We start from the raw sequence: 15,236 nt of genomic DNA on the forward strand, positions 1-15,236 counted from the left end.
TATTGTTATTATCTTGAAAAATATATCCAGTGCAAAACATGTATTAACAGCCACAATAAGCTATTTGCCAAATATTAGTTCTTTTTTGCACACCTATATTTACATTGTTTTTGTCAGATGGAGTAATCTGGTTTAATTAAAAGTGAATGCAGTTTTCATTATTGTATGATTTGAAAAAACACAGATGGAGGAGTCACACAAAGTTGTTATTTCAATAAAAATTCAGCATGAACCATGCTGTTACAATTTTGTTCGTGCGGTGGGGCACAAACATTTTTCCTCCTCTAAAGTGGGTCGTGACAGAAAAAAGTTGAGAACCACTGGTGTAAGCACAGGCAGATTTTTAATATGTATTGAATGAATTTAGTTGATAATTGTATCCGTGGTAGACATGGAGGCTGTTTTTTAAACTATTTTAAAAAGGCCTGAAACAACGTAGTCGGCCGCGTCTCCGTCGATGAGGCCGGTTCCGTTGCTGTGAACGAACCAGCAGGGAACATTTACCCCCCTCTTCATGTCACTCATGAAGTCTCTCTGCCAGCCTCTGTGGACAGAAACGTCACATCTTTTATTAATATAGGAAACACATTGCACGCAAACTCCTCTTATTCATGTGTGTGTGTGTGTGTAGCGTACCTGGTCACATTGAGCTCATGTCCTTTCACATGCATGGTGGCGTCCGGTTTCTCGGGGTCTTCCCCTTGACGCACATCCGACACCTCGTATTCAATCCCGTGGTAGAACTGACCTGGAGGACGAGCCAGACATTTAAAGTAAATATTAATATCAAATCACATCGTTCTGGCCCTGCGATTCTTCACCAGTAATTGCCAACTGCATTACAATCATTTGAGCTTTATTATATACAGGACTGTCTCAGAAAATTAGAATATTGTGATGAAGTTCTTTATTTTCTGTAATGCAATTAAAAAAACAAAAATGTCATGCATTCTGGATTCATTACAAATCAACTGAAATATTGCAAGCCTTTTATTCTGATTTATTGCTGATTATGGCTTACAGCTTAAGAAAACTCAAATATCCTATCTCTAAATATTAGAATATCATGAAAAAGTATACTAGTAGGGTATTAAACAAATCACTTGAATTGTCTAATTAACTCGAAACACCTGCAAGGGTTTCCTGAGCCTTGACAAACACTCAGCTGTTATAAATCTTTTTTTTTACTTGGTCTGAGGAAATATTAAAATTTTATGAGATAGGATTTTAGAGTTTTCTTAAGCTGTAAGCCATAATCAGCAATATTAAAAGAATAAAAGGCTTGCAATATTTCAGTTGATTTGTAATGAATCCAGAATGTATGACATTTTTGTTTTTTTAATTGCATTACAGAAAATAAAGAACTTTATCACAATATTCTAATTTTCTGAGACAGTCCTGTATGTTATACTGTATGCTCTATATCTGTTGTGGTGTATAATTGTTTGGTGGCCGATACTAAATATTGTGCTTTTGGGAATGTACCTTGGAGGGTTCAATATATGAATGTGTCAGTAGCGGTTTTGGCATGACTGGCGCTTTAATTATTGTCTTAAGCAAGTTAGACCAGCATAACACAGTCAGTACGTGACGCAGCTATTAAAGTGCTATTAATTAATGAGACTGTCTTTGTGTGTTTACAAGTGAGAAAAGTACACAAGCGTCATATATATTCAAGTGCTATATTCTGATAGTTATTAAGTGTGTAGTAGTTAAAGAGAACACTATTAAGGATAGTGCCGTTAGCTAACATGTGCTAATCGCGCACAAGCATTTTAGTGCCATTGTAGCATCAGTAACCTGGCCTGAGAATTACATTGTTCCATGTAAGATTATATAGTTACATGTTGTGTCCCGTGACAGATATATGTATAGTTTTAGGTTGTCTACTCACAATGAATGAACTTATTGTCTTAAACATGCAGACCAGCATAACACAGACAGTCAATATGTGACGCAGCTATTAAAGTGAGACTGTCTTGGTGTGTTTACAGAGCACAATAAAACCATCTGCAATGCTGAACGGACATTGTTATCCTTCAGTGTGTAACAATAAGGAAAATAAAATGGGTCCAAGCACAGAACCTTGTGGAACTCCGTGATGAACGCCAGTGGTCATTGAGGCTTCATCGTTTACAGATACAAATTGAGATCGATCTGATAAATAGGATCTACACCAACTTAATGCGGTCCCTGAAATGCCAATCGACTGATCCAGTCTCTGCAATAGGATGTCATGGTCAATAGTGTTGAACGCAGTACTAAGGCCAGTGCAGAGATGAGTCCTTTATCTGATGCAATCAAGAGGTCATTTGTAATTTCACCAGTGCTATCTCTGTAATGTAGTGTTTCCGAAATCCAATTTTAAAACATGCAATATGTGTGTGTGTGTCGTGTTGTACCCAGCAGGCCGTGAACAGAGGGGGACATGAGGTGGCTGTCCAGGGTGTAGAAGCCCAGGTAGTCCCGGTGGAACGGGTGCCCCGACCACACTTTGTGCAGCAGGATGACGAACTTGACGGAATGCCTGAGAGTCACCGTGAGTCTGCGATCCTTAGTCAAGAGAAGGTGCATTCTGGAGGAGGAGACAGGAGAGGAAGGAGGTGACAACTCCTCTTCTTCAACTGGATTCTATGTTTTCATATGTAGAGCGGCGGCTCTCTTTGACTTACTTGGGTCCTTTGACGGAGGCCGTATCGGACCAGAGGTACGTGACCCGCTTGCCGTCCTGAGTCACTGAGATGTCGTGAGTGCTCACATCCAGCTTCAACCCCAGGGCCCGGTGTTCGATGCCGAAGCGGCAGAAGTAGGTGTTAAGTTTACCGTTGGGAGACACCTTCTTGTCTCCGAGGATTTCCCCGTTGACCAAAATACCTGAGGGGAAAACAAACAACGTGGGATTCACATGAGACGTGTCCACAATTGCAGTGAAAGGTCAAGAGAGGTCATGACGGTCGGGACTGGAGGCTGACCTTGGTCCGGGTCTCTGACCAGGTTGAAGATGGTTCCTGGTTTGTCGTCGAGGTTGAAACACAGGGCGTCCTCTCTGTTAGGGAGCTCGATCATGAAATGAGGATCTCCGTCCACTGAGTGGGAGAACGACGGAAACAAACACAGTTCAGCTCGTGGCAACAAGTCGACGAGACCGAGAGTCTTCAGGCTGCTCCGGGAGGTTTTATAGTCACAGTGGAGCGTCTAGCTAAAAAGATCCAGCATGTTCCGAAACATCAACATGCTGAAGAGGTCTAACGTCTATGACTGTACATATTAGCACCTTCTGTATTGTGTTTTCTTTTATATTTTGTATTTTTTTCTTTTTTCTTATGTGTTTTTTCTAAACTGTTGACTCGGAGAGACTGCACTCGATTTCCAATGTGTCTGGACTGTTGGTCTCGAGGCACAAATGGCAAATAAAACCTTGAAACTTGATCATCTTCCCCATTTTAGGTTAGCGTGTTAGCATGCGCTAAACATAAAATACACTTACATTTGACAGGAATATCATTAGTTTTGCAGGGGTTTGGTCATAAACTAAGGTATTGGAGCTAAATGGAAAGTCAGGGCTCACCAAAGGCATCAGGACTCATCCTCTGAGGACCATGAACTAAAATCTCTTGGCATGTTATCTAATATTTGTGGCGATGGACCAAATGAAAAACATGACAGGACATTTCCATCCCCAGGAGCCTACGCAGCGACCGTTGTTTGAAGAGCATGCTTACCTAAATATGTGGGTGTGTGTGCTAGATAACTCGTCCGAAAATAATGTGAAGGGCTTGCTGGAACATACGGCTGCCTTGCTTGGTGATATCCTAGAAAAAGGAACAACGAAATTAAAATTCAAAAGCAATGCAGCGAATGGACTTAATCCCAGAATTATATGTTAATGCTATATATATATATTTTTTAATGTTTTACCCATTTTTTCTGCCTCTTGTCTTTGGGCTGTCCAAAAAAAAATTTATATAAATATGTTGAATAAAATAGTCAGCACTGCCCAGTTAAACCCTTTCTCTCCTCCCTCACCCTCGGTCAGCTTATCAGCGATCAGAGTGCTGTCCGGTCCGTCCTCGATGTCGGGCTTGGTGACCACCATGGAGGTGAGAGGGGTGACGAAGCTGTAGCGCAGAGACATCTCCAAGGCCTTGGCGGTGGCGTTGGCTTTCTCTTCTGGGGTTCCACTCTTGCTGCAAGAAGGAAAAATGTACCAACGTTGTTATACACACGACACCGACGTTCAGAAGAAAAAGACCACCGCGAAATCTATAAATAAATAATCACGGGCCCTCAGATCAGAGGTGTCGTTAGGCCTATTTTAGGGGGGCTTCATGTAGTAGTTAACAATGGGTTGTTACATTTAGGTTTACTTAAGGCAAAGTGAAGGGAATAACAGAATAAAAGAAACTGTCTCCAGTCAGCGCGAGTGATTTATTATGGGAGAGGTACGTTTCTCGAGAAATCGTGGCTGTTTCCTGTTAGAGCTCTTATTCTGAAAAATCTAAAACCGGAAGTAGAACTCCGCGAACCGAAAGCGGTGAACAGCTGCTGTTTCTGGAGACGCGGAGGGTCAAGCATGACAACACAAGACTCATCTGGGACCAATCTATGAACTGTCAGAAACAATGGGTATCCGGGGCCCTAGGCTACTTTTTTTGTGCAAACATACCCTTACACCCCATTCCCCTTGGGACTTAGCCCCCCACTTTCTTTGAATCCTACACACACCCCTGCCTCAGATGACGCTCAAAAAGTATCATTAACAATGTCCAGTGAATCCAGGTATGAGCTTGAGTGACACACCTCTTCTCCATTAGTTGCTGGATGGTGAGGTACGCCCACAGACGCTCTGTGAAATCCCCAAAGATGTACTCCTCATTTGGATACATCACATCCAAGTCCAGAGCACTGGCCTGGCCCTGCACCAGGAAGTCCGTCTCAGACTATAACGAGAACGAATATTCATGAATAAACAGAGTAACACACTTTTTCTTTTCAATTCAGCATTGTCTCAAACAATTCTGTCATTGTTGTCCTCTCCTCACCCCTTGGCCGAACACCTCCACCATGAAGTTGTTCATGTAGCTGTCCGTCATCCGGCCGGCCACCACGATCTCTGAGCCGTTATACAGCTGGGTGAAGTGGTGGGTGGTCAGGGAGTCCACCACGTTGCCTGGGTAACGCAGATCCACCTCCGAAAGTAGAGGACTGGCCACCTCGTCATAGAAACCCTGCAACAAATGCATTACACTCATTGAATTACATGCATTTGTAAAAGAAAACTTGAATTTAGCATCGTACGACAAAAAGAAGTTGATGTGATCGTGGCTAGCGGCCCCGTTTTAGTAGGCTACAAATAAAATATCCTACGCTTTTTTTTGCCATTTACCAACCGCCCATAAAAAAAAGAATGTTCATCGAGATAAAGGAACAAGAAGTGCAAAGTGCGAACTACCTTTCAGGTTTCAGGACTCATTCCTATATACATTAGCCGGTATTATTTACATTTAACTTCAGCCCACTGCTCCTTAATAACTGAGGATAGGTCAAATGCGACTGTGGGATGAATAAAAGTGTACATTACTATATTCTTATTATTACAAAAAGTGTAAGTATTGGCTCTAAAAATATATTCCTCGCCGAAAAAGGCTCCACCTGAAGTTGAAGGGCTGCATCTGAACCCTGAAAGATTCTGCGGGCCACTCCCTTGTTCTGTTGGCTCATCACATCCAGGAAGGAGTAATCCACATCATTTCCAATTCCAAGGGAGAACAGAGACATTTTGCCTCCGATGGCAGATTTAACGTTCTCTTGGATGGCCGGGATGGAAGTCACTCCTTTAAAACGCACAGACACAACATGCAGAAAGTGAACGCTAAATAGAAAATGCATGAATCCAAAAGCTGGGTAGCGTGGACACTCTGCGTTCTTACCGCTATTTGGCATCCCATCAGTGAGTAAAATAACCATATCCACGCTTCTCTCCGGGAGCTTCTTGTCCTGCCTGTCTTTGATCAGCATTTCCACGCCTCTCAACACTCCACTGTTGATATCGGTGACTTGAAGGAAAACACACAGCGGATCATGAAACATGAGTGTATTTCTACCATTTTAGGAGTTACGGATAACATTTAACACAATATCAATGCATAGTATCATCAAAGTAGTATCGTATCTGCTCTGCCCCACATTGTAATGTTTTGCATTAGAGACGCCAAGTGGTGGAGAATGCAATTACCTTTTAGGTTCTTGGATTCATCCCTCCTCTCTGACCCGAATGTTAGTTCCTGTTTCATGATTTTACTGAAAGCTACGTTTCCCCATTACTGCTTGATAGCCTTTGAAGTGCTAAGTCTGTATAGTAGCTTATGTAGCCTATGTAGCTAACATGTAAATATCTGCTATCTGTGTAATTACTGTTATAGTATAATATTGTGCTGTAGCAATAGATGCTAACTAGCAACTAGCTAATCGCGATTAGCATTTCGTCATGTTAGGGTTAGCTTAGACTCTTAAGTAGTCAGGAGGTTCATGTTGATGGATAGGGGTAATTTCTGGCATGATGGCTTTGTGTTAATCATAGTTTAGTTAATGTATATGTGTGGAGAGTGTGTCAGGTTTTGTCATGTTATGTCTCCACAGTTTTACCATATCAACGATTCATACTTAAAACCCTGAACTCAACTCTAGATTCCTGGGTCTTCATTTTATGGATGTGCTGTTAGCCATCTGCTAAGCTAACTTAAAAAAGCAAGAGCAGAATAGCATCAATAACCTCCTTGTGGACGTATGGTCTTGATGTAGGCCATGCCTTCGGCCACGTTTTCCTTGCTCGCGTTGGAGAATGACTCCCTCCAACAGTCGATGGAATCATCAAACTGGATGAGGGCAAAGTGGTCGTCTTCGTGCAGGTCTTTGAGGATGGCCAGCATTGCCTCGTGTGTCTGCGAGGAGCCACGAGGTCAGAGGTCAAAACCTGTGCTCAATAAATCGTAAAAAAACCCATTAATTAAACGTCGGAACGGTCTCTCACCTGCTCCATCTTCAATCCCCACATCGATCCGCTCCTGTCGATCACAAACGCCACGTTCTTCGGGACTCTTTTCAGGTCGCTGGGAGCGAAGAAGTGCACAAAGTAGCCGTTCACGATCTGAAGGGATGGGAATGTTGTCGATTCATTTCAGCCCGATTCAAATGTGCATTCTTCAACAGATGCTCGAGTTTGTGTTGACGGCTGACCTGAACGTCCCCGAGGTTCTTCGTTCGCTTCACGTCGTACTTGATGATGAAATCTCCGTCGATGAGCGTTCCCTCACAATTTGGACACTTCCTCTGCTCATCCATGGTCGGCGAGAAAGAGATGCGCGCCTGACAAAGGGATGACGACGAGACTAGTTTAGCTCACTAGTGTTTCTTGGATCAATCGCTTCATTGGGATGTGGAGGAAAAGAAGTGAGGATCAGAGACGAGGTCTTTAAGGGGCCTGTTGTTGTAGCGCCTACCTTGTTTTCTGTGACAACTTTGTCCACCAGGGGGAGCAGCTCGTTGGAAAGGAAGGTTGCATGGGCATCCACAAAAGCAAGGCCCTGAGGCTCATAGATGTGTGTCACAATCTGTCACACACACACACAGAGAGAGAGAGAGAGAGAGAGAGAGAGAGAGAGAGAGAGGCAGAGATCATTTATAAATTACTCATTCAGAAAAATATCTGAAAGACAAAAGACAGATTTAAACACGAACATGGACTCACCTGAAACTCCTGCACCGGGTGTTTGGGTTTGACTCGAGTCAGGATCTCATACTGGCCCAGTTTCCTCTGAAGGAGCTCCTCGTAGGTCAGGATGAAAGTCACGTTGCTTTCGGCTGCGATGTTGACCGACACTGAAAACTTCTCCATCTTCCTTCCAGAGGCCCTGACATGAAATGACAGCCTCTCATGTTAAAATGATCTGCCCGAACTTGGTCGACATTTTTCAATAAAGTATGATTTTTTTTGACTGCATTATGTATTTTGTCATCTGGACCGACTCACTTGACCAGTCCCGCAGTCTGACCGGAGGAAACAGCCTTCTCGTACTGCTTCTTGGCTTTCTCTTTCTCCTTCACCACCCCGACATACACCTCGCCATTAATTTCCCTGTGAGGAACAAACATGGAGGAACTCATTCATTCCCACTGTATCATTGAGGAAAAACTCCCTGTCACACAGAAAAAGGTGGAAGAGGAAGACTGACATGCTGAAGTTGACGATGAAGGCCGTCTTGGGCAGGTCCACTTCGAAGAAGATCTCCTGTGGGGTCTTGGCCTTGTTCAGAGCCTTGGAGGTCGTGACGGTGTGGGCGAACCGAGACGTCACCGTGCACTCCACCTTCACGCTGTACACCTCCACCTGAGGCAGAATGACAGGGGAGAGATTGAGCCTCCACCCACCAGCGCTTCACATACAGCATGTATGAAGCCCATTAAGAGCTGCACCTGGGGCCAGTCCACAGGGCGCTGCCGCTGATTGCCGCCAAAGAAAACTATAACACATTATTTTAAAAAAATGTAAAAGACATTTTGTCACTGATTCCACGGTGACATCACACAGAGTGTTGTGTGAGAGCGGTGCGGTGACTCAACCTGGGTGCTGCGTCCTACAATTTGGAGACTAGACTCCTTTTTAGTGAATTGAGTTATTCTCAATGGCTTCATTGACACACTGAGCGACCCGTCTATCAACCTAGAGAAGGACCGGCATATGACTTAATAAAAAATAATACTTTCATTATCTTGTTCTGTTGTTGTTGCTGTGTATCACGACCCTGATATCAGGATGAATAAAGTTGCGTTGAACTGAATATTACTAACTTATCGTAAATAGATACAAATGATAAATACTGACGGATTATTTTCTTACCTCGGCCACATTTGTACTTCTTTTCTGTGACAAAGAAGGGAGAAAAAAAAGTTGGGAATTGGAAAATCAAGACTCCTCATATCACGGCAATTTTATCGGCCACTGTTGCATCATGCTACAGGCATGATGCTACATGCATCATGCTACATGCATCATGCTACATGCGTCATGCTACATGCTACATAAATACATTATATGTAATTTGCTGATAATATGAAGGATCAACATGGCCTCGTTAATTTTTTTGGAACAAAATGCCAAAGTAAATTGTTTCTCACGTACATGCAGGTGTCTGGCCTCTCCTCTTCTCTCCTGAAATACAAAAACCAGTATATGGATAACATGACCCAAATGCATTCAAAAACAACAACAACAACATTGCATTCTGTGTCGTAGAATAGATACACATAAAAAAGAGGAGACAGTAAAACCCAAATAAATAATTTTTTTGTTCTAAAACGATGTGCTTTCCAAATGAATATCAGAAGAAGTGTGACGTTACCTCCAGAGCGTCGTCGCCCCCGGAGACGACCATGGCCTCATGGGCCGAGCCGGGCAGCCAGAGGCAGGCGCAGCCCCACAGCAGCAGCAGTCCAACACCCTGCAGTCCAGACATGACCAAACTCACACTGAACAGACTCTGAATTCACTGCGTAAATATAGATGTTTGTCCAGGAGGAGGAGCGACCCCAGAAACAAATGTGTGTCTGTGTGTCCATTGGCCGAGAGTCTCGACCATCAGACCGGAGTTCAACGTGCAGAAAGCCCAGAGGTGTTCGACGTGAACTTAAACCAACATAACAGGCACCTCGAGCGTTAGTATATTAGTTATAATAGTTATATCATTCAGTTCAGATTGCATATTTTAGATAGACGCCTTATATTTTAAGATATTGGTTTAATACTCGTATCACGATGTATTTTGCTGTTTATGAACACTTTTGATGAGTCAGCGGATACGTACACGTTTACTGGACTCTCTCACTCAACTTTCCCTGCTTCACTTCATGAGTGTGTTTGTGTTTGTTTTCCACTCGCACAGAAAAGCAAATGTTTTTCTGAATTTGGCCGACAGAAGCCGTGCATAGTGCAGATGAACCCGACCACGGTGACGGGACACCGGGACGAATAACCTGGACCGCGGAACGCCTTGTGACCCCTGGTGACCTCACTGATTTCAGCTGAAAAGACGCCTTGTGGCTGACGTTGAACCTTTTGCACGGTCACTATTTAACTGCCTTTAACTATTGAACGCCTTGTGACCTCTGTTGACCTCACTGATTTCAGCTGAAAAGACGCCTTGTGGCTCAACGTTGAACCTTTTGCACGGTCACTATTTAACTGCGTGGGCGAGCTGCACTCTGCTCCTGCACGTCGTCATCGGCTTGCACCGATGTTCGAGACCAACACTGAGCAAATATGACCCACACGTGTTGTTGCCGTGGTCCTTGAACTTGATGCTCTGCAGCAGTGGATGTCATCATACAGTGTTGGAGATGCAGAGAAAGTTACAAATACAAATTGTTTGGCCAAACACAAGAAATACGATGAAGGTTTAAGCTTCCCCACATCAACCGTATAAGACTGAGCTAACTCTTCCGTTTCACTCAACTTGTGATTTTAATATTCTGCACGTGGGATGAGAAATTGTTTCACCAACTTAATGAAGAAAACCTTATTTGCACTTCTCTCATAACAGACGATGAACCTGGTTATTATCCCGGATAACATGTTTATAATTTGTTCTTCTTTGGAGCAGCATGTGCACAGTTGGGAAACCATAAAAGAACAGAAAAGTGTGTGTTTTCATTTTTTTATTATAAGTGCTGCAATGCCGATTTCAAGAGAAAATCAAATAAACACGCTCTCAATTTTCTATTTTAAAGCCTAAAAACCCCGAACAGACTTTTTTGGGGGGATTTTGATCAACTCTTACAACTGAAAGTTACACGGTTTTATAAACTGTGCCTGCTGGCCATACAGAAAATAACACAACAGACATGTGTGTGTTTACATGTGAAAAAACTAAAAGCTGCGTTTCCTGTTTGCTGCTTGCATCAAGGTCAAGTGTATCGTATGTTTTCTTCTTCTTTCATATATATGTATTCCATATAAATACGTTAGATTATAGCATCACACAGTGTCCATCCATACGATTAAGCGTTAGATAGTGATATATATCGAAGACATGTTTCATTAATATGTCACTGCTGAGGTGACATTTATTATTTGGTACCATGCAATAGACATCACATTCATCAGAGTTCTGGGTCCCGCTTTATATCTTTAATAACACTTTCACTGTCATCAATTTCATGTGCCTGTGTCATCATTCCATGATTTTTAAATAATCTATTAGATATTCTCTAAAGTGACACACATGAGCTATTGGATCTGTACTACGAGACCGTGTTGGGAACAATGAGGTGAAGTCCAGGCCGAGTCCATCTCAAAGAACCATCTCATATTTATTTTAGTACAAGTAATGACATATAAGTTAATGTGATGTACAAGTGATTCTGCTCACTCTCAGTTCTTCTCATTTAGAAACAGTGTTATTGTCATGACTTGGGACTTCTGTTTTCGCCACTGGGGTCATTGGCGACCTCTGGTGACCGAAAGACATTATTTCAGTCTTTCTGTTCCACACACCTGTTTTTCATTTGGTAATGTTCAATTAACTTTGTTTGACCAGGGTATAAATACCTGGCAGTGTGCTAGACACATCATCGCGGCGTTTGTTGATACTTAGTGATCCTCGTTACCCTCTCGTAACGTTTACTAGTCTTCTGTGCTTTGGACTGACCTCTTTGTTTGGATAACACCCTTTTTGGATTGAACTCTTTGTTTGGATTATACCCTTTTTGGATTCGAGAATTTCGTTTGGATTATACCCTTTTTGGACTTAACGAGTTTGTTTGGATCTACCTCTTGTGTTTGCATTTTTGAAACTCCGTTTTGACGGAGAGAAAATAAAACAATCTTTTGACTTTACTCTCTGCATCTGGGTCCTCAATCGCCCACCGGGTAAATCGTGGGTTACCACTCCAGCGACCCGGCTTTTCTTCCCGACTCCGGTGTCCTGACAGAACGTCGCGATCATTATGGACCTAGCAGAGCACATGTCCCAGTAATGGGAGAGAATGGAGCAGACCCTCCAGGCTATATCTCTTAGCCTACAGTCAAGCAACACCCGTCTTGACCAGCACGAACAAGCACTAGTTCACCACAAGGAAGCAGAAGATCGCCAGCAGAGGGAGGCTACTCGCCAGCAGGCAGAGCTGGGGGCGCAGCGGGAGCGTATGGTCCACCAGCAGGCGCTGCTTACTTCCCAGCGCGACAGCATGACTCTCCAGCAGGAGAACCTTGCCCGCCAACAGGTGGATATTGCTTGCCAGCAGGAAGACTTACTTTGCCACACCCAGCACCTGCAACAACTGGACTAGAGAGGCGCAGCACAGCATCTTCCTGAGGCTCCTGTCCCACACTCCTCTGTGGAACCCCGGGTCTCCCAGCCGCATCGCTATGATGGCAGCAAGGGGGGTTGTCGAGGTTTTCTTACACAGTGCGACCTGATCTTTGAGCTCCAACCCCGTGCCTTTTCCTTGGACCGCTTCCGCATAGCGTACATCATTACCCTTCTCACAGACAAGGCCTTGAAATGGGCTACTGCAGTCTGGGCGAAGCAGGGCTCAGTATGCTTTTCCAGGAAGAAATGTTACTGGTCTTTGACCAGTCCACGACCGGGCCAGACACTGCCAAGCTGCTAATGACCATTCGGCAGGACAAGCGTTCCGTTTCGGACTTTGCCATTGAGTTCCGCACTCTCGCAGAGGAAAGTGAATGGAACGACAAGGCTCTGGTAACGGCCTTCCACCACGGGCTGTCGGACGCCCTGAAGGACGGGTTGGCTTCGATCGGGTGCCCCATGGAGTTAGAACCTCTGATTGCCCACGCCGTGCGATTGGACAGCCGTATGAGGGAGCGTCGCGGGGACCAGGTGGTCTCCTGGCTACTACCAGCAGATTCTGGGAGGTCCAAGTGAAGATCCCGAGCCTATGCAGCTGGGCGGGGCCCGACTGTCTGCCAAAGAAAAGGAGCGGCGGAAGCGTCAGGGTCTTTGCCTTTACTGCGGCGAAACTGGTCACCGCATATCTTCTTGTCTCGAGCTCTCGGGAAAAGGGGTCATCCGTCCAACCAGGGAGGGGTTGTGACGGGCGCAACCCTTTCTACCCAGTCTCTGGACCAAGCGGTGTATCAACCTATTTCCATCTCCTGGGGTAAGAATGAACATTCATGCCAGGCTCTGGTAGACTCCGGGGCAGCGGGAAATTTCATAGACCGGGGTCTTGCACTAAGGCTCAAGATCCCTCTGGTCTCCCTTGAGACACCGCTTGCTGTCACTGCCCTTGATGGGCGAGCACTGGGAAATGGCAGCGTGACCCGAGTCACATCACGGGTGAGGTTGCAACTGGGAGATCATCGTGAGGAGATCTCCCTAAACCTGATCTGCTCTCCGGAGTTTCCGGTGGTCTTGGGGTTCCCGTGGCTCAACCGCCACAACCCCCATCTTGACTGGATAACGGGCCGCATCCTCGAATGGGGTCCTACCTGCCACGCCACCTGTCTCTTCATTGATTCTCCGCTTTGTTTTCCCAAGCCTCCTGAGCCTGCTGAACTGGTGCCGGCAGAGTACCTGGATCTGCAGGAGGTGTTCAGCAAGAGCCCGGCCGCTTCTCTTCCACCTCACCGGCCTTACGACTGCTCAGTCGAGCTACAACCAGGTACCAGTCCAACCAGAGGGCGGATTTTTTCCCTTTCCCGTCCAGAAAGGAGGGCCATGGACGATTACATCAGGGACGCTCTAGCGTCCGGGTTCATCCGTCCGTCCACGTCCCCTGCCGGAGCGGGGTTTTTCTTCGTGGGAAAGAAGGATGGTTCCCTGCGGCCCTGTATAGACTACCGGAGCCTTAACCAGATCACCATCCGTAATCGCCATCCCCTGCCACTGATGTCCACAGCATTTGACCTCCTCCAGGGTACAAGCATTTTTACCAAACTAGACCTGTGAAATGCGTACCACCTGGTCCGCATCCGGAAGGGGGACTAGTGGAAGACGGCCTTCAACACCCCGACGGGGCACTACGAATACCAGGTGATGCCTTTCGGCCTAACTAATGCTCCGGCCGTGTTCCAGGCCCTGATCAATGACTGTCTCCGTGACATGATTAATCACTTCGTTTATGTACCTGGACGATATTTTGATTTTCTCCAGTTCTCTGCAGGAACATCGCCGACACGTCCGACAAGTTCTCAAGAGACTCCTTAAGAACCATCTTTTTGTGAAACCCCAGAAGTGCGAATTCCACAGGCCTGAGGTTACCTTCCTGGAGTACATCCTCAGGGAGGCCCAGATTGAGATGGACCCAAAGAAGACGAAGGCAGTGAGGGACTGGGAGGCCCCTAAATCCGTTAAGGGGGTGCAGCAGTTCCTGGGCTTTGCACATTTTTAGAGGAGGTTCATCCAAGGCTTTAGTTCTATTGCAGAACCCATCTCCGCCCTTACCAAGAAGGGTCGGGGTCCCTTCGTCTGGTCCCCTAAGGCGGAGGAGACCTTTTGTGAACTGAAGAGAAGGTTCTCCTCAGCCCCCATTCTCGTCCTTCCGGACCCATCCCTGCCTTTCACGGTCGAGGTGGATGCCTCTGAGGTAGGGGTTGGGGCTATACTCTCACAGAGGACTCAGGATGACAAGAGCCACCCCTGCGCTTTCTTCTCCCACCGGCTGAGTCCTGCAGAATCCCGGTACGACGTGGGTGACCGGGAGTTGCTGGCCGTCAAGCTGGCGCTCGAGGAGTGGAGGCACTGGCTGGCGGGCGCTCAACATCCATTCCTGGTGTGGACGGACCATCGGAACCTTGAGTACCTCCAGGTCGCCGAGCACCTCAACCCCCGACAGTCTCGATGGTCCGTGTTTTTTAGTCGGTTCGACTTTACCCTTTCCTACCGCCCGGGGTCGAAGAACATCAAGCCCGACGCCTTGTCCCGGCAGTTTCCCTCGGATAGCCAAGATAAGGAAGAGAGGTCCGTGATTCCTCACTCCCGGATCGTGGCATCCATCCGCTGGGGGTTTGAGGCCAAGGTCAGAAGGGCGCAACGGGACGAACCCACCCCAGGTCCGGAGAGGCCTGGACTCCTCTTCGTTCCCCGAGGCGTACGATCACAGGTACTCCAGTGGGGCCACGCTTCTCTTATCATGCAGCACACCCTGGGGCTCGACACACGCTGGAGTTCTTGCAGAGACGGTTTTGGTGGCCTGGCATGGCCGAGGATGTTAAGTCT

At 45.9% G+C, this 15,236-nt stretch overlaps 1 protein-coding gene across 1 annotated transcript; it reads right to left on the reverse strand.

The window, feature by feature from the left end:
* Window positions 1-324: 324 nt before the first annotated feature.
* On the reverse strand, window positions 325-9,527 carry LOC130208090 (inter-alpha-trypsin inhibitor heavy chain H3-like). The gene is made up of 22 exons (XM_056437010.1): window positions 9,399-9,527; window positions 9,179-9,208; window positions 8,897-8,920; window positions 8,232-8,386; window positions 8,030-8,134; window positions 7,748-7,910; window positions 7,500-7,610; window positions 7,237-7,365; window positions 7,031-7,147; window positions 6,773-6,941; window positions 5,931-6,056; window positions 5,653-5,834; window positions 5,043-5,228; window positions 4,801-4,940; window positions 4,027-4,187; window positions 3,919-3,945; window positions 3,723-3,812; window positions 2,973-3,086; window positions 2,673-2,874; window positions 2,403-2,575; window positions 637-748; window positions 325-544 (listed from the first exon to the last, which is right to left on the reverse strand). The coding sequence occupies exons 1-22, from the start codon at window positions 9,510-9,512 to the stop codon at window positions 406-408; spliced, it is 2,769 nt and encodes a 922-aa protein (XP_056292985.1). The 5' UTR covers window positions 9,513-9,527; the 3' UTR covers window positions 325-405.
* Window positions 9,528-15,236: the final 5,709 nt, after the last annotated feature.

The sequence above is a fragment of the Pseudoliparis swirei genome, chromosome 18 (assembly GCF_029220125.1).
Source record: "Pseudoliparis swirei isolate HS2019 ecotype Mariana Trench chromosome 18, NWPU_hadal_v1, whole genome shotgun sequence".
Taxonomy (NCBI): Eukaryota; Metazoa; Chordata; class Actinopteri; order Perciformes; family Liparidae; genus Pseudoliparis; species Pseudoliparis swirei.

Bases quoted from the DNA above. Each gene is read 5' to 3' on its own strand.
- LOC130208090 (XM_056437010.1), bottom strand. From the start codon at position 9,512: ATGTCTGGACTGCAGGGTGTTGGACTGCTGCTGCTGTGGGGCTGCGCC. The intron at 9,209-9,398 runs GTAACGTCACAC...TTTGTATTTCAG, and splicing joins GGGGCGACGACGCTCTGGAG to GAGAGAAGAGGAGAGGCCAG. The intron at 7,148-7,236 runs GTCAGCCGTCAA...CCATCCCTTCAG, and splicing joins AGAACCTCGGGGACGTTCAG to ATCGTGAACGGCTACTTTGT.